The sequence below is a fragment of the Rhinolophus ferrumequinum genome, chromosome 3 (genome assembly GCF_004115265.2).
Source record: "Rhinolophus ferrumequinum isolate MPI-CBG mRhiFer1 chromosome 3, mRhiFer1_v1.p, whole genome shotgun sequence".
NCBI lineage: Eukaryota > Metazoa > Chordata > Mammalia > Chiroptera > Rhinolophidae > Rhinolophus > Rhinolophus ferrumequinum.
This window is the reverse complement of record NC_046286.1, coordinates 61,583,279-61,604,406: the sequence shown is the minus strand read 5'-3', so window position 1 is coordinate 61,604,406 and position 21,128 is coordinate 61,583,279. Positions and strand designations below refer to the sequence as shown.

At 39.2% G+C, this 21,128-nt stretch overlaps 1 protein-coding gene across 5 annotated transcripts in view; it reads right to left on the bottom strand.

Annotated features, from left to right (window-relative positions):
• ARMC2 (armadillo repeat containing 2) overlaps positions 1-20,850 on the bottom strand; it is a 177,447-nt gene extending 156,597 nt beyond the window's left edge. Inside the window, exons 1-5 of one of the 5 annotated variants that reach the window (XM_033097793.1) lie at positions 20,537-20,850; positions 9,461-9,554; positions 8,361-8,621; positions 7,818-7,890; positions 131-302 (exon numbers count right to left, since the gene is read on the bottom strand). In XM_033097793.1, coding sequence (XP_032953684.1) covers positions 131-302; positions 7,818-7,890; positions 8,361-8,578 — 463 coding nt within the window. In that variant the 5' untranslated portion in view covers positions 8,579-8,621; positions 9,461-9,554; positions 20,537-20,850. Of the gene's footprint in view, positions 1-130; positions 303-7,817; positions 7,891-8,360; positions 8,622-9,460; positions 9,555-20,381; positions 20,483-20,536 lie in introns of those variants that run through there. The other 4 variants (XM_033097804.1, XM_033097821.1, XM_033097784.1 and 1 more) reach the window with 4 other exon arrangements.
• Between the last annotated feature and the right edge of the window lie 278 nt (positions 20,851-21,128).

Here is a 21,128-nt window from a genome sequence, read left to right as displayed (position 1 = left end):
TTAACTAAGTCTCAGTTAACGTAAAAATCATGTGGAGTTTGAAAAAATTATATAGAAATAACTTTTGTGTGCAAATTCAAGAAACATGCCCACTCCCAGGTTTTAAAGATTGTTTCGCGCGCAGCCTTACGCTCAGTGGGAGGAAGCATCCTGTCAGGCAGATGAGTCCCTTGGGAGGCCGCCCTGAAGAAACGTGCCCGGGCACTGCTTACTCTTCTAATTTTCACAGGGTCCACTGGGGGCTTAGGAAACGGAAGACAGGGATCTTTCTTTGTGGTGGGAGATGCCAGAGCTTTTGTTTTCTGGAACGAGAGTTTTTTAAATGATGGGCATAAGTTTCTGTGTCTCAAATAAGTCTCACCACCCTGGAGCTGACAATGACACTTCCAGAGAACACTGGGCTTTTTCTGCCTGGGTTCATCCTGGCCCCTGGAGTCTACCGTCTCACTGGCCCGTCTTACTTAATGCGTTACATAGATAACACTTTTTCATTGTTTTTGTCAATTATATTGCATTAAATACTCTGCTGTCCTGCTTAGTGTATTTGGGGGGAAAAAACACAACAGTTTATCTGTGGTAGCAGATATCTATATCTATATAAGAGACTATAAAATTCAGTAGAGTATATTCAACATGCTTTGCAAATTTTTGTGTTCAATTCCGCTCAGAAAACATTTATTAGGTACCTCTATGTGCCAAGAACTATGTGGAATACAAATACCACCTTTACATATTTTGGCCTCCACAGAAGTATTTTTAATAATATAAAAATTTTTAAACAATTAAAAAAGTCACCAAACAGAAGAGCAAGAAGTTATTTTAGACTTATGATTATAAACATGTTTCACTTTCTATATTTCCAGAATTCTATGCTGAGTCCCTTCGAAAATCAACACTACTGGCAAAATTCCAATTCCTTAAAGAGTTTTAAAAATACCTACACCAAGCACTGCGTCACCCAGAGCACCCTCTGGTCTAACCTCCAGATGGCAGTGGCCTCCGACCCCGGGCCAGAACCTCACAGAGGCCTAACACCCCCTTTCCGTGTTGCCGGGTAGACCGTGACTTCCTCCCTCCAACGTTCGCATGATGATCTGTCTATGAAAGAGCAATCTTACGGCAGCAAGAGTTGTTATCTTTCTAAACAAAAATAATCAAGTTTGACTTCCTAAAGTCACTTACTTAATATGGGAAGTGAGTGACTCTCAAGCCAATATGTTAATCAATAATTTTTTCTTAAAAATCCAGAATGAAATTCAAGTCAGATAATGTGGAAAAATGGGTAAGGTCATCTTGTCACATACGACACACAATTTCAAACACCCATTTCCTCACACCCATTAATAAAACATTGGCATCGATATTAGAGTTCTCCTTCCAAGAAGCTGGCTTATTGCAATAATAATATTTTTCAAAATATTTCTTATATCCTCTTGTTCATTTGCATCTGGAATCGGTTCATAAACCACGTAACCATCAGATATGGCTTTAGAGACACAGGCTTCTAAAACACAGTTAGAAAAAGAGTAAATAAAATAATTAGCATGCTATAGAGAAAGAGTAAATGACTTTGAGCTCAAACAGATCTGGAGTGGAATCCACTTGCTCGTTATAAGAACGTAGGCAGGACATTTACGTCTCTGAACTTGCCCAGGTATCCACTCTGAAATGGAGTTCGTAGTCCTCTTCTTGCATCAACATTGACGTATTTACAATTCCAGTTATGGAGACTCAGGAAATGCTAGCTCCCTTCCCTATGTAAGTCACTCACTCTTTAGGGGATTTGGTTCCAAGTTACGTTTAGTCTTGGAAGTCTCAAAGCCAAGGCCTCTGACACAATCTTGCTGGGAAAAAAAGTCTTGAATTCAGAGGGGTCTCTTCTGAAGGAGACAACGCTTACTTGTCTGTATAAATTGGGCTAATATTTGTTTAATAAATAGTCACTTTACTTTTCAGTCTCCCTAATTTGTTGCAAAACATTCATAAGAATGTGATATGGCCATGAAGCTAATAGTAACAACAACAGCTAAGAATGTAATACGGGAACATAAGTGCTTTAGATATAATTATGAAAAATAGGATACATAAGGATAATCTCAATAGTGAACATAGATAGCAGGTTTTCTTATCTTAAAAAGTCTGTACTCTGTAGGTACTTTAAATCTGAAAACAAGAAGTCTGCCAAATACTAATAATGCAGATAAAGCAGATGTTTTCTTGTTTTCTTGTACAGATGCCTTAACTTTTACATGTGTGAGGTACTAAACACATGATCTTATAAAAAGGGAAAATACAGTTTTGCAAAGCTAATTTTTCCCAAAAGAGAATAACTGAATAATCTCTGGATGGCAACATAATGCCCCTTAACTGCTCCTTGATAGAAGACATTATTTTCCTAGCACAAAATTAGTCATTGTTTATATAATGAGAAATTAGTTCCATTTTACTGCTGACCTTTACGAAATTATTTATCCCATTTAAACATATTAGCTCACTGGACTACTTAAAATATAAACTGATACATGTTTATAATTTAGGGAAAACTACTAAACAAGCCATCAGTTTCTGTCACACCAGGTTCTATGAAACGTTCTTCTGCTTTGTGGAGCAAAGTGGCTTTTGTGAAGCAAGCCCACAGAAGTTTTTTCTTATACAATTCACGTCATTTTAGAATTCAGAGAATGGTGCGAGTAAGTTCAGAGCTTCGCTTGAGAACCTTCTCTCCCTCACGTTTTGTGTCATGACACAAACCAGTGACTTGAGTATGATCAAGGGCACTGGAAAGTCAAATTTAACATTTGTTCTGGTTGATAAAACTGCTAGAGTCCAGTGAAGACTGAAAGACTATTGTCATAGAACAACCAAATCAAAGAAGACAAAATTCCTAGGACATTGAAGGGCTCTGGCTGGCCCCGACTCCTCCCAGCAATGTGGGCCCTGATCACCTTCTGACATGGCTCCTGGGGATCACCGGGTGGGAAGGCAGGGTCCCCCCTATGCTACACAAAGGCTGGAAAAGGGAGTCTATGACATCCCAACCCAAAAAGTTATGATTTAATTGGTAAAGCAACAGGTCGCTCTCTCTCTCTCTTTCTTTTTCCGTCTCTCTCTCCCTCTCTAAAAGACCTCTGGGAAGTTAGAAAGCAAACATTAAAATCCCCCCAAGCACATAACCTGCGGATGTGGCAACGGTATGTGCACTCCTATTACCATGAGTTTCTCCACAGGTGCTCCGGGCTCCTCTGTCACTCTCAGCATGAGACTCGCTGCTGTAATGTTACCGTTCCTTTCAAAAATAGTGAAAGAAGAAACACTTCTCTGACAATCTCATTCTGTTTTTCCTTACCCTGGATCTCGCCTATCCTCAAGGTACATATAGGCTTCTAAGTCCCTTTCTTTTAAAAAATATATGAAATTTTGTTTTACTTGTCAAATACTTGGCAATTGGTTTCTGTAAAATATAAAAATAGTAGCTCAAGCTGATCTCTGCAGTGAGAAGTCAGAACAGTAGCCACCATGGGGAGGCAGTATGTGCAACGCTGGTAATGGTCTGTTTTCCTTTTTGAATCCTGGTTATTCAGCATGTGGAGTTTGTGTAAATTGATCAAGCTGCATTCTTAGGATCTGTGTCTTTTCTGTATGTCAATAAAAACGTTAATAAAATACCTGGAGCTTAAATAATGAGGCTTTGTAAGGTTAGGAGACGTAGGGAGAATTCTGCTTTGACAATAATGATGAAAGACAAAATTTCCTATTTATTCACATGGTCACGTGTCCTTTCCTACTTTATACAACCCACAGCATGACAGCAACAGTTCCTGTGTGTGTAAGTCTGAACACCAGCTAACCAGAGCAGCCGAATGAAAAATAGGAGTAACTACCACCACACAATAGCCGCACATCTCAGAGCTGTCATGGGAAGGTGGGGAGCTGCTAAGGGGGAAAAAGACGTACCCAGGCATTCCTATAGGGCAGGAAGATATAAATGTTAATGGATGTCCCCGTGTTCTAAGAGACAGGGGCTAACGGGAATCCTGGTGCACTGGTCAGGCTGGCCGGCCAAGGCCTGTGTGGTCAGGACCAAGGACATCAGTTTTTCCATCATCCTCTGAAAGCCAGGTCATCCCTGTGTAGGCAGCCCACAGCCTTCTGGAGGGTGTGGAGGGGAACACAGACCAGACATGGGAGAGAAACAGAGAGAAGGGTAGGCCTGCAAGCGCAAAGGGTTACCCTGATTTGTTAAATGGAAGAGCTAGAACGAGGTGCTCTCAGGGTTCCTCCACTCAGTCTGACTCCTGGTTGAGGTATTATAAAAAGGCAAACTAGCCTGAAAAAGTGGCCTAGATCCAAAAAGTGCTGAAATTCAATTAGTTAAGTCTTCACAAATTCTTTCAGCAAGTGTGTCCCTGAACTGTGAGATACTCCGCCCTACTCTCCAGCTGTCGCCTTTATCCCCCTTCCTCTCCTTCCACTCTGATTTCCCCTTATCTCTTCCCTCTGTCAATTTAGTGGTTACCAGAGTGAAAGGGTTCATTAAAAGGTGAAGTGTAAAAGAGGAAAGAAGGTGGAAGGGCAGGTGGCATGAGGCCACTTTCAGAATTTTTTGACTGGGAGCTCCCAACTGTAACTATTGTTTAAAAGGAAACATACTTAAGACCCTCGTATAATCCACTATAACAAAAATATTCCAGACTACAAGAGTTATTTAACTTACCATGGGGATTTCTTAGCCCACTTTTACTTTGCACACAGCACCCAACCATTCTGCAGTAAAGAAATTTAATTGCAATGACCATAAACAGAAGCAAATGCCAACTTTATCTTTGCATAACAGCTATTCCTACAGTCCAAGAACTGCACACATTTGACAAGGACCAGGTTACCTCTGGAAATAGATTTTTTAGGAAAGAGTAGGCAGAAACTGAGTGGGTCCCAAAAGACTACAGCGATTATTAAAAACACTTCATAGAGGCCAAATGACAGAATCGTACAAGAGAGTCATTCTACAACCAGGCAGAACCACTGGGCTGCCAAACTGGGGGTTCTCTTTCTGTAGTGAGCTCAAAACCCAAGGCTGTAGGTGCAAGAAGCCACGTGTCAACAATGGCTGGCTGGCAAAATATTCATCGCACATTGGTTCATGCGTAGTAGTCTAGAATCTTATTTTTGTCATCTGCAATACAAGAACAAGGATAAGCTTCCTCACAGAGGCAGACTGAAGAATGTAAGATATACTTTGAGATAATTGGGGTCATTTGGATATGGACTATACATTAAATGATACTACTGAGCAATGTTAATTTTCTGAGCTGTAATGATAGCACCGTGGTTATATAGGAAACTGTCCTTGTTCATATGAGATGCACACTTACATTTTTATGGATTTAAGTTGTATAAAAGTAAGTCTGCAACTTCCTTTCACATAGTTCATCAAATACACACACACACACACACACACACACAGGCAGACACACATACAGTAATAAAAACTGAGAAGCAGCTTCAGTCACACCCCAATTCCATAAAAGTCTAAGGAATTGGTATCACCAGGTACTTATGGTTTCAGGGGCACTAGGGGTGTGGTGCCTAAAATAAGGAGGACTGGCTGAAAGTCTGTGTGACCCCTTTCCTCTCAGCTCCAGTCAGGCTACAGAACCCAGGAGTAGATGGGAGGTTTTTTGTCTCAAGTATCAGGCTAATGAGGCACAGCTGAGGGTGAGAGTACTTACTGTAAACACAGATATTAATGGAATACTTATCTACTGAATGCTAGGTATTCTTACCTTCTTCTACCTGGAAGTTAGCAACCAGCCTTTATCTTCCAGGCAAGAGCTTGAAAGATACTTCTACAGAGAATTGATTAGCTCACAAGGAAAGCCCGAAAGATACTGCCATTGGGATTTTCACAAACAACACAGCCCAGCAGACCTCCTAAATGTAGGTGTGGGTAGGTATCACTTATGGGTTGACCAATCCATTCCACATGCTTCCACTGTCAAATAAGGGCAGCCAGACAAGCAGCATGAGCTACCAGAGGAGAATCTCTGATATGAAAAACAGAGACCCAAACAAACAGAAAAATGCAACAAGACACAGAGGAAAGACCATGTGAAGACACAGAGACAAGACGGCCATACACAAGCCAAGCTGAACAGCCTCAGAAGGAATTAATCCAGCTGCCACCTTGATCTCAGACTTCTAACCTTTAGAACTGTGAGAAAATAAATTTCTGTTAACACACATGTGCTGCAGATTTTAAAGGAAGAAGAAAACAACTAAAAAATAAAAACTATCATTAATATACATAGATAAGATGCTATAATCATAAAACAAGAACAGAATACTACGTATTTAAAAAGATAATTTAGAAGGGTAAAAGCTTTTGGAAATTAAAATTATGATAGCAGAAATGAAAAGAACTCAATAAAAGGATTAGAGAATAATATTTCTTCTAAAAAAAAGATGAGAAACAGAAAAGAGAAAGTAAGAAAATCGGAGTGCCACTCCTGTTCGGATCCCACATCCGAATAATAAATTCCATAAAGAGCAAACAGAACAGAGAAGAGGGGAAGACACAGCAAAATAATTCAAGGATATTTCCCAGAGTTGAAGGGCAAGAGATTCCACATTGAAAGTGCCCAGCATGATGGATGAAAACGGACAAACACAAAGGCCCGTTATCATGAAATTTCAGAACACTGGGAACAAAGAAAATCCTTCAAACTTCTAAAGAGGAAAAAACAGCCATCAAGGTCTCAAATAATTGACTTCCCATACACCCTTTTTCAAGAAGTTATTGGAGGAAGTGTTCCCCCAAAACAAGAGTAAATCAAGAAAGAGAAATACTTGGGATATAGAAAACAGGGAAGCTAGCAGGAGAGGGAGGAGAGACAGATAGATTCCCAGGCAAGTAGTCCAGCAGGGACTGCGGAAAGTTCTCCTAAGAGATGAATCAACAGAATACCTCATGTGAATGAATATACGAAGGAGATGTGGACCACTGGGGAAGAGTTTGGGTTGAAATAGTACTAATATAAAACTGAAAAAGCAAGGCGATTATTACTGCCAGGAAAAACAAAAAGTGGTGCAGGGAAGGAGAAGCAATCATCATTAGTTCAAGGTTCAGCTGTAAACAGTGTTTCTACAATCACAGTCCGAGAAAAGGGATCTAACCGAAATGATGAAATATCTATGTAGAAAGCGGCGGTGAAGACAGAAAAGGCGAATGTGTTGTGAGGAGGCGTGGGAGGACAGACAAGAGTTAAATCTTCATCTTCCATAGCAGGAAGTCATTAGATAATTCCTCCAGCTCATAAATCATAGAGCAGCAACACACTGTGTTATTTAGGAATTTGGATGTAAATACCAAAAGAATGTGCCAAAAGAGTTTGAAGTAAGAGCCTCTGGAGAAGTGAGAATGAAGAATAAGGGACAGGAGACTGTTGGAGTTGTTTTTGTAGCAAATCTTTGAGTCTATATGTACATGTATTTATCTGTACATATAAAAAGTAAAACAAATAAAGTAATATATATGCATAACTCTTAAAATATGTTTAAACATTTTTTTTGCCAGGTTACTCTATATTTCTAAAATTCTTTATTATTAAACTATAGGTAAATAATAAAAATGTTTCATCAGACACTAACCATTATATTTGAAAAAGTATAAAAGAATTTGCTTTCATATTAAATTATTAGTCTATGTAATTAGTCAATTTGGGTCTATGTAACCATTTCCTTAGCTTATATTAGTGCTGATTCCAAATATTTTTTATTAATTCCATTTCACAGCACTCATGCTATGATAAAGTACTCACAAGATCTAGTGGGCTGAGACGTGCTCTAGAGATGGGCCTGGGATCAGATGGTTCAAAACTGGACGCATGGAGGCTAGCACAGGAGATGGAACACAAGTGTTACTTTGTGAAGAATCATTTCTTTTATTTCTAGTATATGTGAGTTAACTCTATTCCAAGACAAAAGCATTCGATGCATAAGCCTTGAGAAATGTAATTTTTTTAAAAATTAAGACATTGAAAACATGACATTTTATTAATAAGTCATTTCATTGCTTTTAGGATTAAAAGTACTGAATAATGAAAAGAAATGTATATAGTGATTTTTTTTTTAAAGCTTTGGTCATATCACTTTATTAAGTTGGCATGATAACCACTAATAACCTCTGCAAACCAACTTCTTGGACCCAAGGTCTGGAATTATCTTTAGGAATCTTGAACAGATAGAAGAGGTATAATTAGAAGTCAAACTTTAAAAAGCAACTATACTTAAATAGAATTAAGGGAAAATGCCATCTGGTGGCTTACATATCTGAGTGTACAGGCAAGAGAAATGTCATATACCTGAAGGAGGAAGGGGGTCTATTTTCTGGAGTCCTTGAAGATGCAGGTCCGAATAGTTTTCTTTGGTCTTCCCGTGGTGTGAATGGTCTTTGGGTCCTAATTGTCCTCAATGCATTTCGTGCTTCACTTATGATTTCTGCACTGGTCTTCGGCTTGGCCACTGAAGGTCGATAAAACAGATCCAGCTTTTCTAACTTTTTATCATTTGGAGACAGCATCTTTCCTTTTAAAGTAAAATGTTCTTCAGGTTGACACCACACCCTGCAAATATATGGTACAAAATATCAATTATTTTCATCCAGTAGTTTAGAAAGGAGTACTTAATCCCACCCATATATGCTGAAATCATCCCTCTATATTAAACTTGAAAAAATGAAGAACAAGTTTTAATTAAAAATCTACCAGGCAGTTACAGTTAGAAGATTAGGATGGGAGAAGAGCTTTCAAAGATATAGGCTGATGTGCACAGTTATGAATATATGTGATTGAGGCAAATGATGCACAGGGTAGAGACTGAGAATGAAAGCTAAACCTGAAGAGAAAGAGGACAAGTCATAAACGATGGACTAAGAAAACCATCTGATATCCTCCAATCTATTTAAAAAAAAAAAAAAAACTGCAGGAGGTGGGGTTCCATTAAATTTTTAACTGAAGTTTCCTTTCCTTTCCTACTGCCCTCCACACAAAATGCTAGTATAAGGTTAAATTTAGACAGGGGGTCTGTTTCCAAACTGCATTTGCTTTTATAAATGTAGTCTGTAAACTCAGAGAAAGGTTCAGCCCCACATTGGCCCATAATATACTTGAATTAATTGATTCAAATCATCTTCAATTTGTGGTAGTATCCTAGAAAAATAAATACCAAATATCAGTATCAAATGATCCTTGCTCAGGCCACCTCCCTCAGCCAAAGAGTTAAAATCATACACAAGGGCCCTGAGAATGCAGCTTCTTCTTAAATGTGGGTGTGTTCCATGGAGGCCTGGTTAACTTGGCAAGACACCTCTGCCAGCTCTAAACTTTACAACAGTCAAGGTTCTCAAAACTTGATTCTAATTAGTATATGGCATTAGGCGTTCATTAAGAGAAAAAAAAAATACCTCAAAACTCTAATCCCCTGAAAATGTTATATCTCTAGGGAGACAGGTCTGGAAATTATTCATATATTTCAGCTGTCCAATTTTAGAATAACTTCTGTAAAAAAGAAAAAAAACGAAACTGTGACATGCCCAAGGAAACTAAAAAGACTCCATTTCCATGAATAGAATCAACAGGTGATTTCTTAGACAAATACAAGAGAATTTACTATGTTATGATGCATTACATAACGACAGACAACAAGAATATTTATTTAATTCTACCCAGACCCCACCCTAAGAGTTTTTAAAGAAAAGAATGTGATGAAAACTACAAACAATATGCCATTCCTTTCATATGGAAAGGCCAGGTGTTGAGGTAAAACAGTAAAAATTTACTAGATAAGTAATTTACTATTCTAGGAATTTTTGATAGAAGAGTTAAAATTTAAGCAAGGTTTCCAGAATTACTATATACATTAAAACAACTAACAAAATCTATGGCAGATGTGGTACATTTTACTTCTAATATGATGTGACTGGTTCTTTATTTAACAAATATTCAATGCTAATTATTAACATATATATAAAGTATTTTCTACATATATTATTTTCAGATGAATAATATAAACATCTAAGTTAATTGGCCATGACAGGTTTGTTTGTTTTTAAAAGGCCCACTGCAGCAAGAAATTATACCACTTAGCGAGAGAAGCTTCAGTACAATGAACAAGTTTTTTTCCAGAACTCAAATTAGGTTTGCAACTCTCTCAGCCCCACAGGGCACTAATAAGTCTAGCAAAGTCCAAAGGTGATGTGGCAAACCTAATAAAGAGAGAAAGGGCTTGAGATGAGTAATAATGGATCATCATTCCTGACTAAGGCTCTTCCTGGCTGTATTTTATTTTGCATTGAAAACTATACTCTTTCATAGAGTACTGAAGCAGGAATTCAGGTCAATCTCTAGGAATTCTGTAAATTATTTGAACATACGGGAATTTAGACTGATCAAATACTGGTGTTAACAATGTAAAGAGTGGGCTTAAAAATCTTTTTGTAAATTTTTACCATAAATTCCACACAATGTTCTCTCTCCACTTTCCTCTCTCTTCCCCCCAAATTTCACTTTAACAGTTATATTGTGAGAAACTGTTTTAATAGTGCAAGATATGCAGTTAATCTGTTATTATATTAATATATTATGAACCAAATGAAAATGGAAATGTTCAATAATACAAGTGAACTGAGTTGGAAGTGGTTTTCCTTTTTGGGGGGGTGGGAGGATTTTTTCTTCATATCTGTTAAATTACAAATTCTCATTACAGATGGTTTTTGCCAATTTATAAAACAATCACTCAGAGTTGGAAAGCTTGTCTAGTAGTTACAGTAAAGTATACCTGAACCATGACACAATAGTATCACAGATATTTTAACTTTACAAAAATTCTCCTGACAACTGGAACAAATCCATTCAGCTAGAATTGATTAATAATTTCCTATGTGCAAAGTTGGATCTCTAGGAACACAGACAGAAATAAATTTTGTCTTCACTTTCAGACAAGAAGGACCACTAATGCTAGTTAAACATTTACTTTAATACCAAGCACTATGTTAAGTACTCTGGAGTTCAGCATCTCAATTAATCCCCACAACGAGTCTGTGAAAGAGACAGTCTTAAAACAATAGCAACAAATGCTATGACATATGCCCAGAGATGATATTCAAACTATTACCCGCTAGATGAAGGGGTGGCAAGTAGGGTACTCAGAAGCCTCCGGGCTGCAGCTATTTACACACCAATATAGAGACATGCCAGTATTTTCACAACTGGAAGGGCCTTCTTGGTGTGTGCCAGCTGAGTATCAGCTCTGCTTGTACCCAGATGATTTTAATGCAAGGTAGAAACTGATGGAGGCAGTTAAACAAAATAAACTACCATGTGACTACAAAAAGGGAAGGGATTTATGATTAGGAGGTGTCAAGCAAGTAGACTTCCTGGTGATGCTTGAGCTGGGATCTGGAAAATTAGGCTGAATTTGAGCAAGTGGCAATGGCTGATATTGGGGCTGGAGTAGAGAAGGAATTTCCAGCAAAGTCAATGAGTGAGCCAAGGCAAAGCGTCAAGAACATACGGGATGCGTGTAGGACAAGAAGGACCTCTGGAAATGAAGACTGAAATTGGGCCAGAGAGAGAATTGAATGGCAGGCCAAGAAATTAAATAAAAGCTGATGAGAAAATTAAAAGATTTGGGGGCATGATGTGATCTGGCAGGGATGGGCAGGATGGAAAGGAGGGAAAAGACTAAAAAGGACAAAAATCAGGCAGTTCTTCTATAATGGTCCAACTAACTCTTAGAGGTTTTCATGAAAGCTTTCCTGGACATGCCTGTCCCACCCTTCCAGCCTGTTAGGCTCTCCCCTGTACCCCACAATGCCCCCAGTTGGTCTGCCAGTACACCCTCTCACTGTGCTGGAAATGCCTGTGTACCTGGTGTTGCCCACTAGACTCTGAGCCCCAGTTCTTCACATGAGGCACGACTGAAGATCAACACTTGCGTAATCACTAGATTCCATTTTCAAATACAAACCTGAGCTAGGAAATATCCAAATGAAGTCTGTCTGCATAGCATCTTTAATTGGAGACATTCATGACAGTGGATTAGGAAAGCATATACCGTGTTTCCCCAAAAATAGGACCTAGCTGGACCATCAGCTCTAATGCGTCTTTTGGAGCAATAATTAATATAAGACCATGTCTTATATTATGTTAGATAAGACCCAGTCTTATAGTAAAATAAGGCCTTATATTAATTATTGCTCCAGAGACGTCATCAAAATGGCAGCGTGAGGTGAGCCTCTGGAAATCTCCCCTGGAATTTACAACAAATTGAACAACTATAACTCCACAAAGGACTCCCTGCACAGCAGACAGGCAAGACGAAGAGTCTCACTACTGAATTCACCTAAAGGTGGGCAAATCGCATAAGCGGGGAGGAGGAAAGGGAGAAGTGCGGTGAGGGAGCCCTGCGGGCGCAGGACACAGACCTAGCTCAGTGCTCTGAGCTCGCTGCACCCCGGAACTACCGCAGCTGTGGGAGAGGGAAGAACTCGGATTGCCAGGGCTCCGTTTATGGCCCACAGCACTAAGGGGACAGCATATAACACGGCTGAACCCAACGCTCACGGCAGAGACCTAGGAGCAAAGACTGAGGGAAGAAGGCTGAAAACAGTGGTTGAAGCCCTCACTGCCGAGCAGAGAACGGAAGCCTTAGGCACTGAGACTAGCCGCCCCCTCTCTACCCTCCCAGAGCTCGCCCCACCCCCACCTGCCCAGTGCTAGAAGTGGAAGAGTAGCAGTGTCAGATCAAAAGAACAGAATATTTGCAGTTCTGAGAACTGTGGTCTGCAGACACAGATTTGCAGCCCAACTAGTTCTGGCAAAGGGGAGGGAGCTGTGGAAGCAGGACTGACTGTAGTGGAGGTCGCCACCATTGCTCTGGGCCACCTCTCACAACTCACCCTGCCCCTGTCCCCACCTATCTGAACGGATCCCTGCAAGAGTAAACAGAACTGCTGAAACACACGGGCTCTGAATCTGGTGCAGGAAGAGCTTTGGAACTTCAAAAGCTCTCTGCATCCCCACAGGGACACGGTGCCCTATGAACCAGGCGAATTGTTAACAGAGGAGAAGCCTGCCTTCCAAGGAATCCCCTCATTGTGTGAGAAGCTGGAATAGTGCAGAGAAAACATAACACTACAGTGTGAAAGAGGAAAAAAGGCTGCAGTCGGAGAGAAAATAAAACATTCTACAAACACGCACTGGAAAACAAAACAAAGACCTCTTCCTATCAACCTGTTGCAGAACCCACTCCTGTAGATGTCTAGGAAGAGAAATAATAAATCATTAATTGCCATGAATAACCAAGGCAACAAGACAGCTCAGAAAGAAAGTGAAAAGTCTCCAGAAAATGAACCTAAAGATATAGAAATATGTGATTTAAACGACAAAAAATTCAAGATTGGAGCTTTGAAAACACTTAACGAGATGCAAGAAAACACAGAAAGGCAGTTTAATGAACTCAGAAACACAATCAAAGAACAACATGAACATTTTACCAAGAGATTGAAATTTTAAAAAAGAACCAAATAGAATTTCTGGAGATTAAGAACTCAATAGAAGAAATTAAGAATGAAATAGCCAGCTTAGGTAGTAGAGTTGAGCAGATGGAGGAAAGAATCAGTGACATCGAAGATAGAAACCTGGAAATGATATGGATGGAAGAAGAAAGAGACTTGAGACTTTAAAGAAATGAAAGAACTCTACAAGAACTTTCTGACTCCATCAGAAACAGCAATATAAGAATAAGGGGTATGCCAGAAGCAGAAGAAAGAGAGAAGGGAACAGATAGACTATCCAAACAAATAGTCGATGAGAACTTCCCAAACTTGTGGAAAGAACTGGATCCTCAAATCCAAGAAGCAAATAGAACACCTAATTACCTCAACCCCAACAGGCCTTCTCCAAGGCACACTGTATTGAAGCTGTCAAAAATCAACAACAAAGAAAGAATCCTCAAGGTAGTCAGGGAAAAGAAGACAGTAACCTACAAAGGAAAGCCCATTAGAATATCATTCAGATTTTTCAGATGATACAATCAGATTTTTCAGAAACTCTACAAGCCAGGAGGGAGTGGAACCAAATATTCAAACTATTGAAAGAGAGAAATTATGAGCCAAGAATAATATACCCAGCAAAGATATCCTTAGATATGAAGGAGGAATAAAGACCTTTCCAGACATACAGAAGCTGAGGGAATTTTCTAATACACAACCTGCTATACAAGAAATACTAAAGGAGGATATTCGACCACCATCAACAGGGACAATTTGTGGCAACCAAAACATAAAAAGAGGGAGAGTAAAGGCCTGAAACAGAACATGGGAATGGAGAAAGTAGGCATGCTAAAGAAAATGGAATACTCTAAATATCAAACTTTCTTTTACATAAACTTAAGGTTAACCACTCAAAAAAAATACAAAACTGAAATGAATACTGTAATAAAATAAGAAACAAAGGGAAACATCATAGAATACCACCACACAGAAATAACAGACAACAACAAAAAGGCAAAGAAACAATGGAGACACAGTCTTACCAGAAAACTAAAGATAGGTAAATGGACTGAACTCATCAATAAAAAAGGCACAGAGTAGCAGATTGGATCAAAAAACTAAACCCAACCATATGCTGTCTCCAAGAGACACATCTCAGCTACAAGGATAAGCATAGACTCAAAGTGAAAGCATGGAAATTGACACTCCAAGCAAATGGTACCCAGAGAAAATCAGGTGTAGCCATAATGATATCAGATGAAACAAACTTCAGGGTGAAAAAGATAACAAGAGACAAAAATGGACATTTCATAATGGGAAAGGGGACTATACAACAAGAAGACATAACAGTTATCAATATTTATGCCCCCAGTCGGGAGCACTAAAATATACCAAGCAATTACTAGCAGAACTAAAGCGAGAAATTGACCAAAACACAATTATACTAGGGGACTTAAATACATCATTGACAGCTATGGATACATCATCCAAACAGAAAATAAATAACGAAATAGCAGCCCTAAATGACACATTAGATGAAATGGACATAATTGACATATATAGCGCACTTCATCCTAAAACATCAGACTATACGTTCTTTTCTAGTGTACATGGAACATTCTCAAGGATAGAACATATATTGGGACATAAAACTAGACTCAGCAAATTTAAGAAGATTGAAATCATATCAAGCATATTCTCTGATCACAAGGCTTTGAAATTGGGTATCAACTGCAAAAATAAAGCAGAAAAAACCACAAATACATGGAGATTAAACAACATACTTTTAAAGAACAACTGGGTCAAAGAAGAAATTAGAGGAGACATCAACAGATACATAGAAACAAATGAGAATGAAAACACATCCTACCAAAATTTTGGGGATGCAGCAAAAGCAGTTTTAAGAGGGAAATTTATATCATGACAGGCCTATCTCAAGAAACAAGAAAAATCCCAAATAAATAACCTCATGTTACACCTTAAAGAACTAGAAAAAGGAGAACAAATGAAACCCAAGGTCAGCAGAAGAAAGGAAATAATAAAAATCAGAGAGAATTAAATGAAATAGAGAACAAAAAGACAATAGAAAAAATTAATGTGAGCTGGTTCTTTGAAAAGATTAACAAAATTGACAAACCCTTGGCTAGGCTCACTAAGATAAAGAGAGAGAAGATACTGATAAACAAAACCAGAAATGAAAAAGGGGAAGTTATCACAGATGCCACAGAAATACAAAGGATCATCCAAGAATACTATGAAGGCCTATATGCCACCAAATTCAATAACCTAGGGAAAAAAATGGACAAGTTCTTAGAAACATATAGCCTTCCTAGGCTGAACCATGAAGAACTGGAAAATCTAAACAGATCGATCACCCGTAACGAAATTGAATCAGTCATTCAAAACCTTCCCAAAATCAAAAGTCCGGGACTAGATGGTTTCAGTAGTGAATTCTACCAAACCTTCAAAGAGGGTCTAACACCAATCCTACTCAAACTCTTCCAAAAAATTGAAGAAGAGACAATACTCCCTAACTCATTTTATGATGCCAACATTACCCTGATACCAAAACCTGGTAAGGACAACACTAAAAAAGAGAACTACAGACCAATATCTCTGATGAATAAAGATGCAAAAATCCTAAACAAAATTCTAGCAAATCGAATGCAACAATGCATTAAAAAGATTATTTATCATGACCATGTAGGGTTCATCCCAGGGGCACAAGGATGGTTCAACATATGCAAATCCATCAATGTGATACATCACATAAATGAAATAAAGGACAAAAATCATATGATTATATCAATTGATTTAGAAAAAGCATTTGACAAGATGCAACATCCATTTATGATTAAAACACTTAATAAAATAGGTATAGAAGGAAAATACCTTAACATAATAAAGGCCATATATGACAAACCCTCAGCTAATCTCATAATTAACGGTGAAAAACTGAAGCCCTTTGCTCTATGTTCAGGAACACGACAGGGCTGTCCCCTATCACCTCTGCTTTTCAACATAGTGTTGGAAGTCCTCGCCAGAACAATCAGGCAAGAGAAAGAAATAAAAGGCATCCAAATCGGGAATGAAGAAGTTAAATTGTCACTCTTTGCAGATGACATGATGCTATATATAGAAAACCCTAAAGATTCCACCAAAAAGCTATTAGAAACAATCAACGAATACAGTAAAGTTGCTGGCTACAAAATCAACGTACAAAAGTCCATTGCATTTCTATATACTAACAATGAAATCTCAGAAAAAGAAATTAAAAAAAAATTCCTTTTCCAATTGCAGCAAAAAGAATAAAATACCTAGGAATAAACTTACCCAAGGATGTGAAAGTCTTATAAGCTGAAAACTACAAGATATTTTTAAAAGAAATTGAAGAAGACACAAAGAAATGGAAAGACATTCCATGCTCATGGATTGGAAGAATTAACATAGTTAAAAATGGCCATATTACCCAAAGTAATATACAGATTTAATGCAATCCCCATCAAAATCCCAATGGCATTTTTTAAAGAAATAGAACAAAAAAATCATCAGATTTGTTTGGAACCACAAAAGACCCCGAATAGCCAAAGCAATCTTAAGAAAAAAGAACAATGCTGGAGGTATCACACTCCCTGACTTTAGCTTGTACTACAGGGCTACAATAATCAAAACAGCATGGTATTAGCAGAAAAACAGACACATAGACCAATGGAATAGAACTGAGAACCCAGAAATAAAACCACATAAATATGGACAGATGATTTTTGACAAAGAAGCAAAAAACATACAATGGAGAAAAAACAGCCTCTTCAATAAATGGTGCTGGGAGAACTGGAAAGCCACGTGCAAAAGAATGAAACTGGACTGCTATCTGTCACCATGTACCAAAATTAATTCAAAATGGATCAAAGACTTAAGCATAAGACCTAAAACAATAAACTGCATAGAAGAAAACATAGGCACTAACTTATGGACCTTGGGTTCAAAGAGCGTTTTATGAATTTGACCCCAAAGGCAAGGGAAGTAAAAGCTAAAATAAATGAATGGGACTATATCAAACTTAAAAGCTTCTGCACAGCAAAAGAAACCATCGACAAAACAGAGGCAACCAACTGAATGGGAGAAGATTTTTGCAAACAGTGCCTCCAATAAGGGGCTAATATCCAAAATATACAAGGAACTCATGAAACTCAACAACAAAAAAGCAAACAACCCAATTGAAAACTGGGCAGAGGACCTGAAGAGACATTTCTCCAAAGAGGACAAATGGCAAATAGACATATGAAAAAATGCTCAACATCACTAATCATTAGAGAAATGCAAATTAAAACCACAATGAGATATCACCTCACCCCAATCAGAATGGCTATCATCAACAAGACAAATAGTAACAAGTGTTGGAGAGGCTGTGGAGAAAAAGGAACCCTCATACACTGTTGGTGGGAATGCAGACTGGCGCAGCTGCTATGGAAGGCAGTGTGGAGGTTCCTCAAAAAATTACGAATAGAATTACCACATGACCCAGCAATCCCTCTCCTGGGTATCTACCCAAAAAATCTGAAAACATTTATCCATAAAGATACATGTGCTCCAATGTTCATTGCAGCTTTATTTACAGTGGCCAAGACATGGAAACAACCAAAATGTCGTTCGATAGATGAACAGATAAAGAAGTTGTAGTATATATACACAATGGAATACTATTCGGCGGTAAGGAAAGATGAAATAGGACCATTTGTGACAACATGGATGGATCTTGAGATTATAATGCCAAGCGAAATAAGTCAGACAGAAAAAGCAGAGAACCACATATGATTTCACTGATATGTGGTATATAAACCAAAAGCAACAAAAGAACAAAACTAACAAATGAGAAACAAAAACTCATAGACACAGACAGTTTAGTGGTTACCAGAGGGTAAGGGGGGTGGGGGGTGGTAGATAATGGTAAAGGGGATCAAATATATGGTGATGGAAGGAGAACTGACTCTGGGTGGTGAACACACAATGGGATTTATAGATGATGTAATACAGAATTGTACACCTGAAATCTATGTAACTTTACTAGCAATTGTCACCCCAATAAACTTTAATTAAAAAGAATTATTGCTCCAAAAGAAGCATTAGAGCTGATGGTCCAGCTAGGTCTTATTTTCAGAGAAACACGGTAGGACTTCATTTCAAATGACATCTGATTCTTGAGGCCATGTGGTCAGATGAGATCAAATGCAGCCCCCTTTTCCTCTCTTGCCTTCACTTTGAGTCACGATGCATGGAGTAAAACTTAATAAATGTTGTGATCAGTGGATGAGGTACTGAAAGCCCAAGATATAGGAATGAAAGTGAAATACAGGTAAGAAGAGAGATGAGAACCAGAGAGGTGCCCCAAGAGCAGAAGAACCAATAATATTTGGCATCTAAGAGGACAGGAAGGGGGCAGAGGTGACACTGAGTATGCAAATCTAGGGGTAGGAGGGCAAGGGGACCTTTTAAAAGGAAACAAGAGAATTAGACTTTGGAGGGAAAGAAGAAAGCAGCTGAGTTCCATCTTGCATCACTGTCCTGAGTTTGTTGTCCACAGGACCTCTGGCAGATAAACACCATTGCATTAGGAAATTTGCAACTGGAGACCATTTTACACAAAATATTTCTTATTGGTTGGGGGAAAGGTTCTGAGTCATCATGTATAAGTTTATACCTAATTATGAAGACCAGTCTTCACCTTTGCTGCTAATAGTCACCTGAACCTGAGCCTTCTTGTTAAATGCAACACTGCATTATCAAGATGTTTGGAACAGGGGAAAGGCTGGCCTTCTCCATACTCTTTTCCCTGCAGATTAAATACTCAAAACGCTTACCATGATTTTGAACTACTTTTGTGTTAATATGAGTATCTAAAGAGGCAGTGGTTAAGTGCTTAGATGTTAGAGTAAGGATTCAAATACTCTGACAATTCACAGCTATGTACCTAGGGCAAGACTTCTAACATCTCTAAGCCTCAGTTTCCTCATCTATATAACAGGAGTAATAATAGTAATTGCCTCAAAGAATTGTTTTGAGAATTAAATGACATAATTCATGTAAAGTGCTTCGGCATGGTGCCTGGCCCTTAAAAAACGTTAACCAAATGCTACGCAATTTAAGAGGATACAAGAAAAATTCCTCCCATGAATGTAAAACTGCATTTAAAAAAAGAAATGACAAAAGAAAGGGAATGACATTTGTTCACTGTTTTCATATATTCTTTATGTTTTAAAATTTAAATGAGGAGTGTTTTCCTTTATAAAAACATAATTTTAGTAAGTATTTTATTGAATATCAGCTATGCTAAATCAACAAGCAATCAAAATTTAATAGACTCACAAAACAGGATACAAAACAAATAGAAGGGTAATTGCTTTTCTACTAAGTTAAAGTAATTCTAAATCAGGGTGAGATGCAAGACCTGCTGTGATACTCATGGAAATGGATGATAAAAAGCATTATACATACATACGATATATTTTAACTATACTGTTACTCGTATACACTTATTTATTTATTAAGGCTCTGTCTGTTGCCTAGAAGAGCCCAGATACAATTTGTATTACTTTGGCCGGCTCACTGTCTGCCTAGACAAAGCCCCTTAAGTCTACCATTCTCTCATCCAACAAATATTAATGAGTTTCTATTAAACACCACGCAGTTGGCTGAATGCTCAGTGTATAGATATAAAGACAGGGCGCCCCAACCCCAAGAGCACGCACAGCACCCTCATCGCCTCTCTCCCCCGTCCGGGGACCGCAAGGAGAGCCGGAGGGGGTCCTCTGTGAACCCGCGGAGGTCGCCTCACCTCCCGCGCGGACAGTGGCTCGCCCATTCCCGACAACGCCCCCTCCTCCATCTGTCCAGGCCAGAGCAAAGCACAGCAGCATCTTCACCCTGCTGGCCCGCCAGCTCAGCCAGGCCCGCCATCGTCTCCATGGTAACCGTACACAAACTACCTACCTCGGCCGCTCTGGCCGCTTACTTGCAGAGCCAGGTCGCTGCTGGGCGAACCGGAGGAGCGGGCCAGGGAATGAGCTGGAAGTGGGCGCAGGGAAGGGGACTTCTGGCCAGACCCAAATCACCTGTGATTAGCGCTGGAGACAGTAACAGCTGCGGAGGTTCAGCTCATTTTCCAGTTTTCCAGAGGCAGTGGAAGCCGCCCAGCAGAAGGCGGGGCGGGGCCGGGCTGGGCCGGGAGGGGCGGGGCGTTTCTCCGGAGGCTCGGCCACTGGGCCTGCGCCTGTCCCACAACGCATGCGTAGAAATGCAGAGGTGGGAGTGGGAGGAGCCTGGGCAAGGGCTGGAAGCCAGGAACGAGCATTTGGAGATAAGAGAGAAGAGAAGAGGGCTTCGCGTGGATGGCCCGCGGTGGAAGGCATCTACTTTTAAAATAGCAATTTACCGAACCACATTTATTGAACCCCTATGAGAGCTCAGCGCCTCTATTAAATAACATTAAGGACGGCTGCTTAGTGCTTAGGGGTTAAAGGATTTACGGGTTCAAGTTGCGGCGCTATATAATATCTCGAACACTATAGTTGCTTAATCTCTC